The sequence below is a fragment of the Salmo trutta genome, chromosome 16, assembly GCF_901001165.1.
Source record: "Salmo trutta chromosome 16, fSalTru1.1, whole genome shotgun sequence".
NCBI lineage: Eukaryota > Metazoa > Chordata > Actinopteri > Salmoniformes > Salmonidae > Salmo > Salmo trutta.
The window spans coordinates 20,670,519-20,686,290 of NC_042972.1; the positions used below are offsets into that span (position 1 = coordinate 20,670,519).

Here is a 15,772-nt window from a genome sequence, read left to right on the forward strand (position 1 = left end):
TGTGCGGGAGCCTAGCTATATATTTTATTTTACCTTTATTTAAGCAGGGAGTCACCATATTGTAAAACGGCACAATAATTTGGCCTTCTTTGGGCTTGGACTCATAACATTTCCATTGTGTATGACTCATCAGGCTCCGGTAGGATCAGGTTTGAATCTTCATTCATTTTCAATCAAGGCATATTTATATGCTTTAGAATGACACTCGGTTTTGGTGGGAAATACCGGGGAGAAAAGTGATTTATTCTTGGGATGGAACATTTGTAAAATTCCGGGAAAATATTCAACCCTATTACACAGTACACATACTGTAGTATCCTCTCCACCAATCAGAGCTAATGCAGTCCAGTCACTATTGTAACCTTCAGAATACTATGACACAGGTTTGTGCCACATGATGTCGCTGCTGCAGCACCAATCCCCCAGCGGAGTGGGGCCTGGTGAGATATAGCCTCACTGCCTGGCAAGCTAGATGGTGATAATGAAGAGCTTTTCTCTGTCATTTGGATTCCATTTTGTGCTTCTGCACAGTTGGATTCCATTTTGCCTTTATTTTAAAAAGAACTGACAAAAAATATGAGAGAAATATGGATTGTGATTGAGAATAGAGAAAAGACACCACATAACAGCCAACTGGCCAGTTCTACATCAGATCCCAGTGTGTGCATTGTTTATCTGGTAGAGTGAACCAACTTTGAGTGTTGCAGATGAAAATGTACCATATAGGAAAAAATCACAGTTGTGTCTGACTGTGTGTGTCTGCACATCTGGCCAGCCTCTCAGGCTGTCAGGGTGATAAAGGAATGAGTGAATGGGCAGAAAAAGGAGTGTTTCCTTAACATGGCTGACTGGCTCATCATTCACACTGGTTACATAAGACTGAGCTCATTAGACGATTGGCCAGATGTATCGCGTGTTGGCGTTCTGGTGTTGGGTTGGTTCTGCTGACGACATGGGTTTGGAGTCAGACGATGGACAGGCTGGAAGAATTTAAACCAGGAAGAAGTCTCCTTCAGATCAATGTCAGAGACTCAAGTGACACCCTATGCTACCGTGGCCAAAGACAGTACTGTGCCATGGCCTATAGCATGCACTACGATGGTGTTGACCAGAGTGTATGTGGTGTAGTCGAGCACATTGCACTATATGTGAAATAGGGTGTCATTTAAGGTTTGCTTAAAAAATCTATGTCCCATGGTTGTCAGCTATTTACAGTACATGGTATAATCTTTCCAGATATCAGATCATCTCTGTAATGACTGATGACTGACCACCAAGTTATCATCATCAACACCTGTTTATTAGCTAGCCTGTTGTCAACATGACATGAACTACGGAAGCCTACGAGGGTGAACATTGACCACGTATTGATGTTGTGTAAAGGGTCCATTAAGAGGAGTGGGTCCATCTACTTTTCTCCTTTTAGTTATCCACACACTGATGTAAAAGAAGTTCACCGTTCGAGTCAAATTCCTGGCAGGCCATATTGCCTTCAGCCATCTTGTTTCTTCAGATCAGTTAGGTCCATGTTGGACAGCTCAACGAGGGCAATGGTGTCTCTGCTCTAGGAAACAGAGTGGAGGACCACATTTACATGTGACTCAACATTAATGTGAATGGTTGTGGAAACGACTCCATAATAATACAGATTTACAAAATGGCTGGAGGCCAAACTGCTGTCAGCACTAAACACATTAGCCTAGTCTGAAAAGTAAACAACAAGCTCCAACCCCTTCTGTTTTAGCAAATCTGAAGGAACAGAATAGGTAAGGAGGCTCTATGGAAGGATAGATGAAGCTAAATGTACCTTATTATCTGATCACATCGTAGAATCAAAATTCAAACACTGGACAGGTTTTAGTAGCTAATTAAAAAATCTTATTACAACCACATGTACATCATCCTCATATTCCAAAAAGAGTATTCTGAAAAGTGAAAATGAGAAGAACCAGAGATTTGCAGGGAAACAGTCCGAGGGGAAACAGTACAGTGTGGGTAGAGAAAAAACTCTGAGGTGTGCAGAGCTTTAAATCACAAGTGTCTCTCCTGTGTGCTTTCACTTCTCCTAGGAAAGGAGGGCTATTTTCATCCTTGATAATCCTCACATATAGAGGGAGGAGGGGGATGAAGGGAATAAATCCTATCTTGTTCGTCCATTATTCAGGGAGTTAGAGTCATGCCGAGTGTGACGTGGAACACCTTGAGGAGAGAGCGAGCAATCCAACATGCTCTCTCTCTCTCTCTATATATATATATATATACACTGCTCAAAAAAATTAAGGGAACACTTAAACAACACAATGTAACTCCAAGTCAATCACACTTCTGTGAAATCAAACTGTCCACTTAGGAAGCAACACTGATTGACAATACATTTCACCTGCTGTTGTGCAAATGGAATAGACAACAGGTGGAAATTATAGGCAATTAGCAAGACACCCCCAATAAAGGAGTGGTTCTGCAGGTGGGGACCACAGACCACTTCTCAGTTCCTATGCTTCCTGGCTGATGTTTTGGTCACTTTTGAATGCTGGCGGTGCTTTCACTCTAGTGGTAGCATGAGACGGAGTCTACAACCCACACAAGTGGCTCAGGTAGTGCATCTCATCCAGGATGGCACATCAATGCGAGCTGTGGCAAGAAGGTTTGCTGTGTCTGTCAGCGTAGTGTCCAGAGTATGGAGGCGCTACCAGGAGACAGGCCAGTACATCAGGAGACGTGGAGGAGGCCGTAGGAGGGCAACAACCCAGCAGCAGGACCGCTACCTCCGCCTTTGTGCAAGGAGGAGCAGGAGAAGCACTGCCAGAGCCCTGTAAAATGACCTCCAGCAGGCCACAAATGTGCATGTCTGCTCAAACGGTCAGAAACAGACTCCATGAGGGTGGTATGAGGGCCCGACGTCCACAGGTGGGGTTGTGCTTACAGCCCAACACCGTGCAGGACGTTTGGCATTTGCCAGAGAACACCAAGATTGGCAAATTCGCCACTGGTGCCCTGTGCTCTTCACAGATGAAAGCAGGTTCACACTGAGCACACGTGACAGACGTGACAGAGTTTGGAGACGCCGTGGAGAACGTTCTGCTGCCTGCAACATCCTCCAGCATGACCGGTTTGGCGGTGGGTCAGTCATGGTGTGGGGTGGCATTTCTTTGGGGGGCCGCACAGCCCTCCATGTGCTCGCCAGAGGTAGCCTGACTGCCATTAGGTACCGAGATGAGATCCTGAGACCCCATGTGAGACCATATGCTGGTGCGGTTGGCCCTGGGTTCCTCCTAGTGCAAGACAATGCTAGACCTCATGTGGCTGGAGTGTGTCAGTAGTTCCTGCAAGAGGAAGGCATTGATGCTATGGACTGGCCCGTCCGTTCCCCAGACCTGAATCCAATTGAGCACATCTGGAACATCATGTCTTGCTCCATCCACCAACGCCACATTGCACCACAGACTGTCCAGGAGTTGGCGGATGCTTTAGTCCAGGTCTGGGAGGAGATCCCTCAGGAGACCATCCGCCACCTCATCAGGAGCATGCCCAGGCGTTGTAGGGAGGTCATACAGGCACGTGGAGGCCACACACACTACTGAGCCCCATTATGACTTGTTTTAAGGACATTACATCAAAGTTGGATCAGCCTGTAGTGTGGTTTTCCACTTTAATTTTGAGTGTGACTCCAAATCCAGACCCCCATGGGTTGATAAATTGGATTTCCATTGATTATTTTTGTGTGATTTTGTTGTCAGCACATTCAACTATGTAAAGAAAACATTATTTAATAAGATTATTTCTTTCATTCAGATCTAGGATGTGTTGTTTAAGTGTTCCCTTTATTTTTTTGAGCAGTATATATTTAATCTCTCCCTCCCTCTCTCTCTCTCTCTCTCTCTCTCTCTCTCTCTCTCTCTCTCTCTCTGTTGTTCCTTTCTTTCTTCTTCCTCTCTCAGCTCCACACCAGACAGGTGTGAGTCCTACTTGCTGTGTGTGTAAGAATCACATGCACGCTTTGTGAGAGTGAGTGTGTGTGAGAAACACACACAGTGCATTAAGCTGTGTGATCCTGTAGCCACAGTAATGAGTGCTGATGACGCTACGCAAAAAAACAAATCACACCTCTGATCACACCTTTCATTTCAGTTATCAATGATAGTATGAGTAGTACCTACCACAGTGACTTTAACATTTGCTGCATAGCCCTGACATAAGCCTGCATAACCCTGACATTGGCCTACATAACCCTGACATAATCCTGTATAACCCTGTCATAAGCCCATTTGACATCTGACCCCTATCTATTGATCAATTAAGTGAGAAACAAAATGTGGCAGACCTTAGAGCGTGACACAACATTGTCCACCTGTACCCTAGTGTTGTACCCTAGTGTTGTACCCTAGTGTTGTACCCTGGCGTTGTACCCTAGTGTTGTACCCTAGTGTTGTACCCTGGCGTTGTACCCTAGTGTTGTACCCTGGTGTTTTACCATAGTGTTTTACCATAGTGTTTTACCCTAGTGTTGTACCCTAGCGTTGTACCCTGGTGTTGTACCCTGGTGTTGTACCCTGGTGTTGTACCCTAGAGTTGTACCCTGGTGTTGTACCCTAGCGTTGTACCCTGGTGTTGTACCCTGGCGTTGTACCCTGGCGTTGTACCCTGGCGTTGTACCCTAGTGTTGTACCCTGGTGTTGTACCCTGGCGTTGTACCCTGGCGTTGTACCCTGGTGTTGTACCCTGGTGTTGTACCCTGGTGTTGTACCCTAGCGTTGTACCCTGGCGTTGTACCCTGGCGTTATACCCTGGTGTTGTACCCTGGTGTTGTACCCTGGCGTTGTACCCTGGTGTTGTACCCTGGTGTTGTACCCTGGCGTTGTACCCTGGTGTTGTACCCTAGAGTTGTACCCTGGCGTTGTACCCTGGCGTTGTACCCTGGTGTTGTACCCTGGCGTTGTACCCTGGTGTTGTACCCTGGCGTTGTACCCTAGCGTTGTACCCTATTGCTGTACCCTGGTGCTGTACCCTAGTGTTGTACCCTATTGCTGTACCATGGTGCTGTACCCTAGTGTTGTACCCTATTGCTGTACCCTAGTGCTGTACCCTAGTGTTGTACCCTGGTGCTGTACCGTACGTTCCATAATGAATATGTACTAAACAACAACAGCCCTGAACTCCAGAGACCTCCAGCAACAAACCACCAACCCCTGGCCAGCTCAGCCCACACCATCTACCTACTACTCTACAGTACATTTACATTTACATTTACGTCATTTAGCAGACGCTCTTATCCAGAGCGACTTACAAATTGGGGCATTCACCTTATGATATCCAGTGGAACAACCACTTTACAATAGTACATCTATATCTTTTTTGGGGGGGTTAGAAGGATTACTTTATCCTATCCCAGGTATTCCTTAAAGAGGTGGGGTTTCAGGTTTCTCCGGAAGGTGGTGATTGACTCCGCTGTCCTGGCATCGTGACAGTACCTATCTCTGGAACAGCCACTTCAGAATACAGAATTAATGCCTCAATAGACAGGCAATGTAAACATCATGCCAATGATAGGATGGGTTGGGTTGGTTGTTGTGCAATCAAGGGTACCAGGTAGTTTGAGCACGATCACATCCGGTACCAAAATCTCCTACTGCAACACCATTCCCCTATAAGACTGTACATCTCTGTTACAAAAACACATTGATTGTGTGGGGTGGTTATCAAGTGCTCCACTAGCTTTGTTGTGGCATCTTATCTCCTCTCCAGTAAGCTGCTGTTTTCTGGTGGATTCTCTTACAGTGCAGTATTGCTTTTAGAAATCTCAGTCACAACTTTAGTTGAGGCATAAAAGTCCAAAGAGTTTCATCAATGTCACCAGGCAGCATTTTTGCACCCAAAAAATACCCAAAGATAAAATCAACAAAATGACATGATATTGTATTGTGTTTCAAATTGTTTCACAAACCCCATGAGCATGAGGTAGCCAGACATGGTGCAGACACACAAACAGACCGATCCTCTCACACAGACACACAGATTGTAATAGATACACACTTGCAGTGTGTTACAGTAGTCAGTACGAAGGTCTGACACATACACACACTTTGTCAGCGATGCTGTACAGTGGTGACATATACTTATATACTCACACGCATACACTTACTCTCAAACAAATGTATTTTCCATGGTGCTTTATGGTGGAAAACCACACAGACATTCACTCACAGACACACTCTATACAGTAGTGACAGTCAGTAGTGAGCTGGAACAGAGGGACATCTCCTCCCCGGTGCCCAGCCTCGTCCCATGAGTCAGCAGCTCCTCCACCGTCGTCCAATCATCTAACAGCTTCCTGTTCCTCAGACGACTCAACTTCTTTTGGCTGAGCTCTAGCACCGTGCTGCACCGGCCGTCTCCCAAAGACCCTCCCCCTCCAGACATAGCCTCTCCTTCTCGGATAACTCCTCCCCCCTGTCCACCCATAGCTCCTCCTCTTGTGTTGACCCCTGCATCTCTCATAGATCCTGATCCTCCATTGGCTCCTGGCCTTGTGTAAGTCTGCTGCCCTCTGGCCTGCTGTTGTTGTTGTTGCTGCTGTTTCTGCTCGCGGGCCAGTAGGAGGTGCTCCCGTCTCTCAGTGCGGCTCCAGTACCTCCCCCTCATCACCTCCTGGCTCTCCTCATCTGTACTCATCCCGCTGCGCTCGTCCGCTAGCCGCGATGCCCGGTCACGAAGAAACTGGTTCCTCACAGCCCTTGCGTTAGTGTTAGGGTTAGGAAGGTTGGGGTTGGTGTTGGGGGTAGTGTCAGGGTTGGGGTTAGGATTAGGATTGGAGCCCATCCTGGACACTCCAACGACCCCAGACCCGAACCCAGTGTGGCTCTCCAGGGTGCTGTAGAGGCCCCCACCACCCCCGGACCCCTGGCGGGACAGACGGTTGGCTGGTTTAGGCCATGTCTCATGGATGTCCATGGATGTCTGGGGTGGGTGGCTGAGGGTGTGGAAGTGGTGCACCTCTCTTCCTCTCTCTCTTTGTCTTTCTCTTTCCCGCTCTCTTTCTCTTTCTCGATCTCTTTCTCGTTCTCTTTCTTGCTCTCTTTCTCGTTCTCTTTCTTGCTCTCTTTCTCGCTCCCTCTCTCTTTCTCTCTCTCGCTCCCTCTCTCTTTCTCTCTCTCGCTCCCTCTCCCACACTGGTAGGTCTGTCATGAAGCTCCTCTCCTGCTGCCTCCTGTCATTAACCAGCTGGTCACGACCTCCACTATTGTCCCAGTAATGTCCCCTGGGTAAGGGCATGGCCCCTCTGTGTTCCCCCGGAGAGGTTGCATGGTGCTGAGGTGAGAGGGCAAATCCTGCTGGGTGTGTGAGCACAAGTTCTGGTTCTCCCTCTTCAGGCAGGCCCAGCTCCAGGCCTCTAAGTGGAGCTACTCCACAGTGCTGCAGGGTGGCGTAAGAGGGGGAGGACGGGTGACTGGCCCGTCGGACACGCTCCTGGGGTGGAGCCCGGTGGTGCAGGGTCCTGCTTCTCCTCAGCTGACCCTCCGAGCTGGAGCCCTGGTGCTGCAGCGGAAGCCTGTGGTGACCGGAGGGGGTACTGCAGGAGGAGAGGACAGGGGCGTGGACAGAGAGGGGGCCAGCGGTGTGCTGGGGGTTGAAGAGGGAGCCACTGCTGGAGCTGTGTTTGCTCAGACAGGGACGATCCGCCTTCCGGAATTGGACAGACGACACCCTGAAGAAACAGAAAACAACTATTAGAAACGGAAGCAATAAATACAATGGTACCGTGGTGAACAACCTGCATTATCATCGTTGAACCCTGGACTGAGAACACTTTGAAAATGGGGTTTGGATGGTTATGGATCATGTTATCATGATAAGGTATGATGTTAGTCTGGTGATAAGCTCCTACCTGAAGAGTCCGTGGGGTGGAGGGCCCATGGATGGAGCAGTCAGGCCAGGCGTGAGGCAGGAGTGCTGGGGCTGCATGGTCAGTGCCTCAGGGATGGCCTCCAGCAGCTCTCTGTGGTTCTTCTGCCAGCTGTCGCGACGCTCCCGTGCACACACCTCCCCTTGGTGGTGCAGACGAGCGTTGTACAGGCGCATGCGTTTCTCTAACAGCCTCTGGAAACGGCGGAACTCTCCAGTGCTCACGCTGTAGAAGCCAGAGTCACTCAGCTCAGACGAGATGAAGGATTCAGAGGACGGAGACCCACCACCTCCACCCCCTCCTCCGCTGGCCAGCAGGCCCCCACCGGAGCTTCCTCCCCTGGGGTGACACTCCTCCAGACCCCCCTCCTCAGTCTCCAGTCCAGAGAGGTCTCCCTGGTGCAGGCTACCGTCGGTCCAGCCCAGGCCACTGTCCAGCTCATGGTGGAGAGGTAGGTAGCCCAGAGGTTTCTCCAACATATAGTCCTCATCCTCAGTCTGAAGGAGAGAGAGCGTGAGAGAGGGACAGAGCGAAAGAGGGAGAGAGAGAGAGTCACACTCACATACAGTATGTAGATATACAGTACACACACATACAGTATGTAGATATACAGTACACAGATACACATACAGTATGTAGATATACAGTACACAGATACACATACAGTATGTAGATATACAGTACACAGATACACATACAGTATGTAGATATACAGTACACCGACGCACATACAGTAAGTAGATATACAGTACACAGATACACATGCAGTATGTAGATATACAGTACACAGACACACATACACACCTGGCTGTGGAAACTGCTGGGCTCCTCAAGGTTGGTGTTGCAGCAGCCAATCAAACAGCTCTGATCCCTTGGAACGCGACGGTCCAGCTCGGGGTCCTTAGGGAGAGAGAGAGAAAGAGCGGTTAATCAATGTTTAACTAACTGTGAATAATGTGTGTTTACGTGAATGAACAAGCATTCCATTTTTTTATGCTAATTCTAGAACTTTGGTTATGTAATTCAAATGTTCATCAAGCCTCTCTCCCCTAAAAATATCCCTATGTTACCAAGAGTCCTGATTATTAAGCATGGCCTTTAATGGAACTGCATCACATGCTGTCGGTTTGCAATCCAGATTGACTGAACTGAGGCTTGTGTCTTGCAGCAGTGGTTAAATCAGTCTGTAGACAGTAATTGTTTGTAGATGGGAGAGAGGAGTGTGTTTTTCCCTCTGTCTCTCTAAGCTGAGCATCCTTCCATTCTCCAAGGGGATTTCATTAGGCACAGCTCACATTCCACCCACTGAACACGTGAGTGCTGTTTATGACTGTGTGACCGTGTGCGCATGATGTGTGTGTGGCAGAGTGTGTTTGGGAATATACTGTGTATTGTGTGTTTATTTGTGCTTCAGGATAAACGTGGTGATGATTTAGATGTAAATGTGATCATATTTCTGATTTGGTTAGTCTTCTTTTATTTATGCAGCATAGCATCCTGGCTGTTTGGGCCTGAGCAATCATGCTTGTCTGTGTGTACTGTATTTGTGTGTGTACGTCTTTGTCTGTGTGTGTGTGAGTGAGTGCATGTGTGTGTATAGTTCCACATGTCCCAGATGCTTGGCGACAGCATGTATAATTCCAGACTGGGTTGGCTGAGGGGAGCTGCTCCATTTTTAAGAAAAGGCATTGTTTTACAGCCTTGATCTACACTGAAGTAAATACTCAGCCCCTCTGAAAAATAAAAGTATCTTTATAAAAAACATTTTGCCATTAAAGCCTTAATCACCGAACTTCAAGGGTGCTTTTCCTCCAAGAGAGACTCCAATATAGACGGCAGGTCTTTTGGACGTTAGCCCTGACTCAGACCAAACATTTGCAACCTGGATTCTATTCAATCAAAAAAGGTTATCTGGATGTCTACGGTATATTTCTCTCTCTCTCTCTCTCTCTCACTCACTCACTCACTCACTCACTCACTCACTCACTCACTCACTCACTCACTCACTCACTCACTCACTCACTCACTCACTCACTCACACAAAACCTGGAGAAGTAAGCCCTGAACCACCTCTAGTGCAGTCCCCTGTTCAAAAGGCCCTGTGTGCACTCTGACCTTCAGAGCCATACAGCCCACCACTACACCCACACAAGCTTCCCAGTGTTGTTTATTTAACATGACAGTTTTCTTCAATAGAAGATGTATTTCCATCCTCTCAATGGACAGAATAACACAGACACACGGTATGCTGTAGTTCTAGATACTTCTGTCACATGTACTGTACCATACAATACAGTGGGTCAATTATATTGGCTCTATTATCACCAGTGACAGAAGAAGTCATATCAGTCACAATAATTAGTGGGGTGCAGGATTGAACACTGGTGTAAGGCCTTTAATGGATGTGTCTTGTAACTGATACAGGTACTGAGTGACACTCACAGACAGAGTGCCCACATTTGTAGACCTTATTATAGGGTATGGCTTTGGCTGACAACATCAAGTGATTATTTTTCATTCAAAATAAAAGCTAAACTAAATGGCATCCTACTACTACTTGTGTGTGTGTGTGTGTGTGTGTGTGTGTGTGTGTGTTGTCTCACCTGGTAGCACAGTGGATCCATGTCCTCTAGGTCTGGTGGAGCGTTGGGCAGGTACTCATATCTCCCGTTGTCACGGTGATCACGAGGCAGACTCATGTGGCTGCAGTAGTGTCTGAGAGAGAGAGAGATGTCGAGTCAATAAATCTAACATTTAGTGGAGTAAGATATTAGTGAATTTTATCGACATCTGAAGTGTGTGTGTGTGTGTGAGAGAGAGAGCATGTGTGTTAGCATGTGTATGTGTCTGTGTGTTAGAGTGTATGTGTGTGTGTGTGTCTGTGACTCTACCCGTCCGGGTTGAACCTGGGCATGGTCCCGGCTGCTGTGACCCCCAGACTGTGTACGGCCAGGTGGGAGGCCAGGGGGAGCGGCTCCCAGTCTCTTTCCGTCTGCGTGCTGCAGTCCTGTAAGCCATAACCCCTCCCACGCCGGCCCTTGATCTGCAGCGTGATTGGGTGCTCATAGGCAGCCAGGATTCTAAGAGCATCCCGTTTGCTCAGGTGAGAAAGATCCCGTTTAGTCAGGTGACTCAGCTCCCGCCCACTGACCTGTGAGGAGACATAGAGAGAGACAGATGACATCCTATTCCCCATATAGTGCACCAGGGATGCATTGTGGGGGTTCAGAGGTAACTCATCTACTCTGTAGAACACTCAAATGAAGGGAGGGGATGCAGAGATGAAAACTAAAGGGTTCCAACCCAAGACGAGAAACAAAACATTTGGGATTCGATACCTGGCTTCTACGTTGTACCTGATGCCAAGCATAGCACCAGAGCCATGCCACTAGAGCCGTGAGCTAACAACACATGACCCAACCCAACCAGAGTGACAGTTGTACACAGCATTTCAGAACTACTACCTATCACTAACATGACTCACCACCTACTACAGTACACACTCAACTACAGAGACAGCACAGGAGGCTGGTGAGGGGAGGACAGTTCCTAATAATGGTAGGAATGAAATGAATGGAATGGTATCTACCACATGGTAACCATGTGTGGGATGTGTTTGATACCATTCCACTTACTCCATTCCAGCCATTATTATGAGCCTGTCCTTCCCAATTAAGGTGCCACCAGCCACCTGGAAGAGACAGAGAGAGAGAAAGTATTTACTATGTAGATTACAGAGAGAGAGAAAGTATTTACTATGTAGATTACAGAGAGAGAGAGAAAGTATTTACTATGTAGATTACAGAGAGAGAGAGAAAGTATTTACTATGTAGATTACAGAGCGAGAGAAAGTATTTACTATGTAGATTACAGAGTGAGTACTGTGTGTGTGCCATATTTCTCTGTGAGGGTAACTGCAAAATGTGTTGTATTCAAACACAGTCAAACCGTGTGTGTGTTTCTGATTTGCAGTTGTGTGTGTGTGTGTGTGTGTGTGTGTGTGTGTGTGTGTGTGTGTGTGTGTGTGTGTGTGTATATATATATAGATTCACAGTCCAGCAGGGTTACTATGCACTAGCTGTGCAAGGGGTGGTGGGGCCTCAACACAAGACTGGCACATAAGAAGGAAGGGAGAGATATAGAGGGAAGGAAGGAGAGAGAGTGTGATAGATAGAGGGGGGTAGAATGACAGTTGAAAGAGTGTACACATCCAGCCTTACCTGAGGCATGCTGTAACATACACACACACTGACAGTATTATGGTGGCCTTTTACTGCATGCCATGTGCGCTGATACAAAATGGCACCTGTACAAAAAAGCTCTGTGGAGGAAGAGACAGGGGACTGGCCATCACCCCACGAGAGAAAGAGAGGAGAGGAGACTTGCCATCACCCCATGACAGAGAGAGAGAGGAGAGGAGACTGGACATCACTCCACGACAGAAAGAGAGAGAGGAGACTGGACATCACCCCACGACAGAAAGAGAGAGAGGAGACTGGGCATCACCCCACGACAGAAAGAGAGAGGAGAAGAGACTGGGCATCACCCCACGACAGAAAGAGAGAGAGGAGCGGAGACTGGGCATCACCCCATGACAGAAAGAGAGAGAGGAAAGGAGACTGGACATCACCCCATGACAGAAAGAGAGAGGAGACTGGACATCACCCCATGACAGAAAGAGAGAGAGGAGAGGAGACTGGGCATCACCCCGTGACAGAAAGAGAGAGGAGAGGAGCGGAGACTGGGCATCACCCCACGACAGAAAGAGAGAGAGGAGAGGAGACTGGGCATCACCCCGTGACAGAAAGAGAGAGGAGAGGAGAGGAGACTGGGCATCACCCCATGACAGAAAGAGAGAGGAGAGGAGCGGAGACTGGGCATCACCCCATGACAGAAAGAGAGAGGAGAGGAGCGGAGACTGGGCATCACCCCATGACAGAAAGAGAGAGGAGAGGAGCGGAGACTGGGCATCACCCCATGACAGAAAGAGAGAGGAGAGGAGCGGAGACTGGGCATCACCCCACGACAGAAAGAGAGAGAGGAGACTGGGCATCACCCCATGACAGAAAGAGAGAGGAGAGGAGCGGAGACTGGGCATCACCCCATGACAGAAAGAGAGAGAGGAGAAGAGACTGGACACCACCCCATGACAGAAAGAGAGAGAGGAGAAGAGACTGGACACCACCCCACGACAGAAAGAGAGAGAGGAGAGGAGACTGGACATCACCCCACGACAGAAAGAGAGAGAGGAGAGGAGACTGGGCATCACCCCACGACAGAAAGAGAGAGGAGAGGAGACTGGACATCACCCCATGACAGAAAGAGAGAAGAGACTGGCCATCTCTCCACGACAGAAAGAGAGGAGAGGAGACTGGGCATCACCCCATGACAGAAAGAAAGAAAGAGAGAGAGGAGAGGAGACTGGACACCACCCCACGACAGAAAGAGAGAGAGAGAGAGAGAGAGAGAGAGAGAGAGAGAGAGAGAGAGAGAGAGAGAGAGAGAGAGAGAGAGAGAGAGAGAGAGAGATTGAAGAGCGAGAGAGAAAAGAGAGGAGAGAGAGAAAAGAGAGGAGAGAGAGGAGAGAGAGAGAGATTGAAGAGAGGAGAGAGAGGAGAGAGATTGAAGAGAGGAGAGAGAGATTGAAGAGAGGAGAGAGAGAGAGAAGAGAGATTGAAGAGAGGAGAGAGAGGAGAGAGAGATTGAAGAGAGGAGAGAGAGAAAAGAGAGGAAAGAGAGGAGAGAGATTGAAGAGAGATTGAAGAGAGAGAGAGATTGAAGAGAGAGAGAGATTGAAGAGAGAGAGATTGAAGAGAGAGAAAAGAGAGGAGAGAGAGAAAAGAGAGGAAAGAGAGGAGAGAGAGAGAGAGAGCTGGAGCGAGAGAGAGAGAGAGAGAGAGAGAGAGAGAGAAAGAGAGAGAGAGAGAGAGAGATTGAAGAGAGAGAGATTGAAGAGAGAGAAAAGAGAGGAGAGAGAGAAAAGAGAGGAAAGAGAGAAAAGAGAGGAAAGAGAGGAGAGAAAGAGAGAGAGAGAAGAGAGATTGAAGAGAGGAGAGAGAGAGAGAGAGGAGAGAGAGAAAAGAGAGGAGAGAGAGGAGAGAAAGAGAGAGAGAGAAGAGAGATTGAAGAGAGGAGAGAGAGAGAGAAGAGAGATTGAAGAGAGGAGAGAGAGAGAGAGAGATTGAAGGGGGGAAAGAGAGGAGAGAGAGCTTGAAGAGAGGAGAGAGAGAAAAGAGAGGAAAGAGAGGAGAGAGATTGAAGAGACGAGAGAGATTGAAGAGAGAGAGAGAGAGAGAGAGAGAGAGAGAGAGAGAGAGAGATGTCACTCCTTGTAATCATCAACGCTTGTCACAAGAGGCTGCCATACACACACACAACGCTGAATACCCCAACACAGAAAGCGCAATCACGAGCCTCACTATGTTGTTAGAACAGGCAACAGATCTGTCTGTAGACACAATCTTTCTAGAAGTAAATACAAGAACTCTTTCAAACACATATGGTCATTTCTCTCATAATAACATCCGTGCCTGTCTAACTCTTATTCTGTACTACTCTCACAAGCACACGCACAGACTCCTACGTATTGACACACACCAACATGCATGCATACACACAAACACACAGACACACAGACACACACACACACACACACACACACACACACACACACACACACACACACACACACACACACACACACACACACACACACACACACACACACACACACACACACACACACACAGAGAGAGAGTAGGCATCATGTCATGGTGTGTATTCTGTTCCGTTATTCTCCATCTCCTTGATCATCTACATGACCCTTCCTCTATCCATAAATCCCATCTACACATTTGCCCACACACACACACACACACACACACACACACACACACACACACACACACACACACACACACACACACACACACAGAAGCGCATACGCATGCAAGAAAGAATGCACACGCAGGCATGCACGCACCACACACCCACAGATTTAGAAGGGTGCACACTAACCCCCATTCCATCGCCGAACCACGGCCCTGAGAGCCGACAGCCCATTGCCACGGCAACGGATGAGCTCTGAGTCCGAGGGTTCCCTCCGTTTTAAAGACAGCGCAGACAACAAGAGGAAGAGGAGGACAAGGAGTTATGCAGGATCCAGCTCGGGCATAGACTCCTGTGCTTCAGCAGAGACAGAGAGAAAGATCTAAACGCTCTCTCTCTTCTCTCTCTCCCTCCTTCACGCTCTCTTTTTCTCCCTTGTTTTCTCTCTATCTCTCCCTACCAGAGACAGAGACAGAAGGGACTTTCTTGCTCTCAGCTCTCTCTCCGCTTGCTCGCGATCTCCTTCACTCTCTCTCTCGCCCTCTCACACACACACACTCTTTCAACTGTCATTCTACCCCCCTCTATCTATCTATCACTCTCTCTCTCCTTCCTTCCCTCTATATCTCTCCCTTCCTTCTTATGAGCCAGTCTTGTGTTGAGGCCCCACCCCCCCTTGCACAGCTAGTGCATAGTAACCCTGCTGGACTGTGAATCTATACACACACACACACACACACAGACAGAGACACACGTGCGCATGCACACACACACACACACACACTTGTGATTGGTCACTTGCTCTGGGTTATCAGCTTATCACATGGCCAGGCTAGGGGGTAGATGAGAGGGGTACCCTCCCCCTGCAGGGTTTTCCTCAGATGGAGAGAGATTCTTCTCTGTCTGATACAGGTTCTCATATGCTCTCCTCCTCTCTCTCTCTCTCTCTCTCTCTCCCGTTCCATCTTTCTCCTCTTCTTATACTCTCCTTCTCTCATTCCTGCACCTCCCATCCTCTTTCTTTCTCTCGCTACTGTACCTCCC

General features: G+C 48.1%; 1 protein-coding gene across 1 annotated transcript; it reads right to left on the reverse strand.

Annotated features, from left to right (window-relative positions):
- Positions 1–5,887: 5,887 nt before the first annotated feature.
- Positions 5,888–15,151, reverse strand: LOC115150292 (uncharacterized). Its single transcript, XM_029693417.1, has 6 exons — positions 14,918–15,151; positions 10,792–11,051; positions 10,504–10,615; positions 8,705–8,800; positions 7,883–8,397; positions 5,888–7,702 (listed from the first exon to the last, which is right to left on the reverse strand). The coding sequence occupies exons 1-6, from the start codon at positions 14,960–14,962 to the stop codon at positions 6,211–6,213; spliced, it is 2,520 nt and encodes an 839-aa protein (XP_029549277.1). The 5' UTR covers positions 14,963–15,151; the 3' UTR covers positions 5,888–6,210.
- Positions 15,152–15,772: the final 621 nt, after the last annotated feature.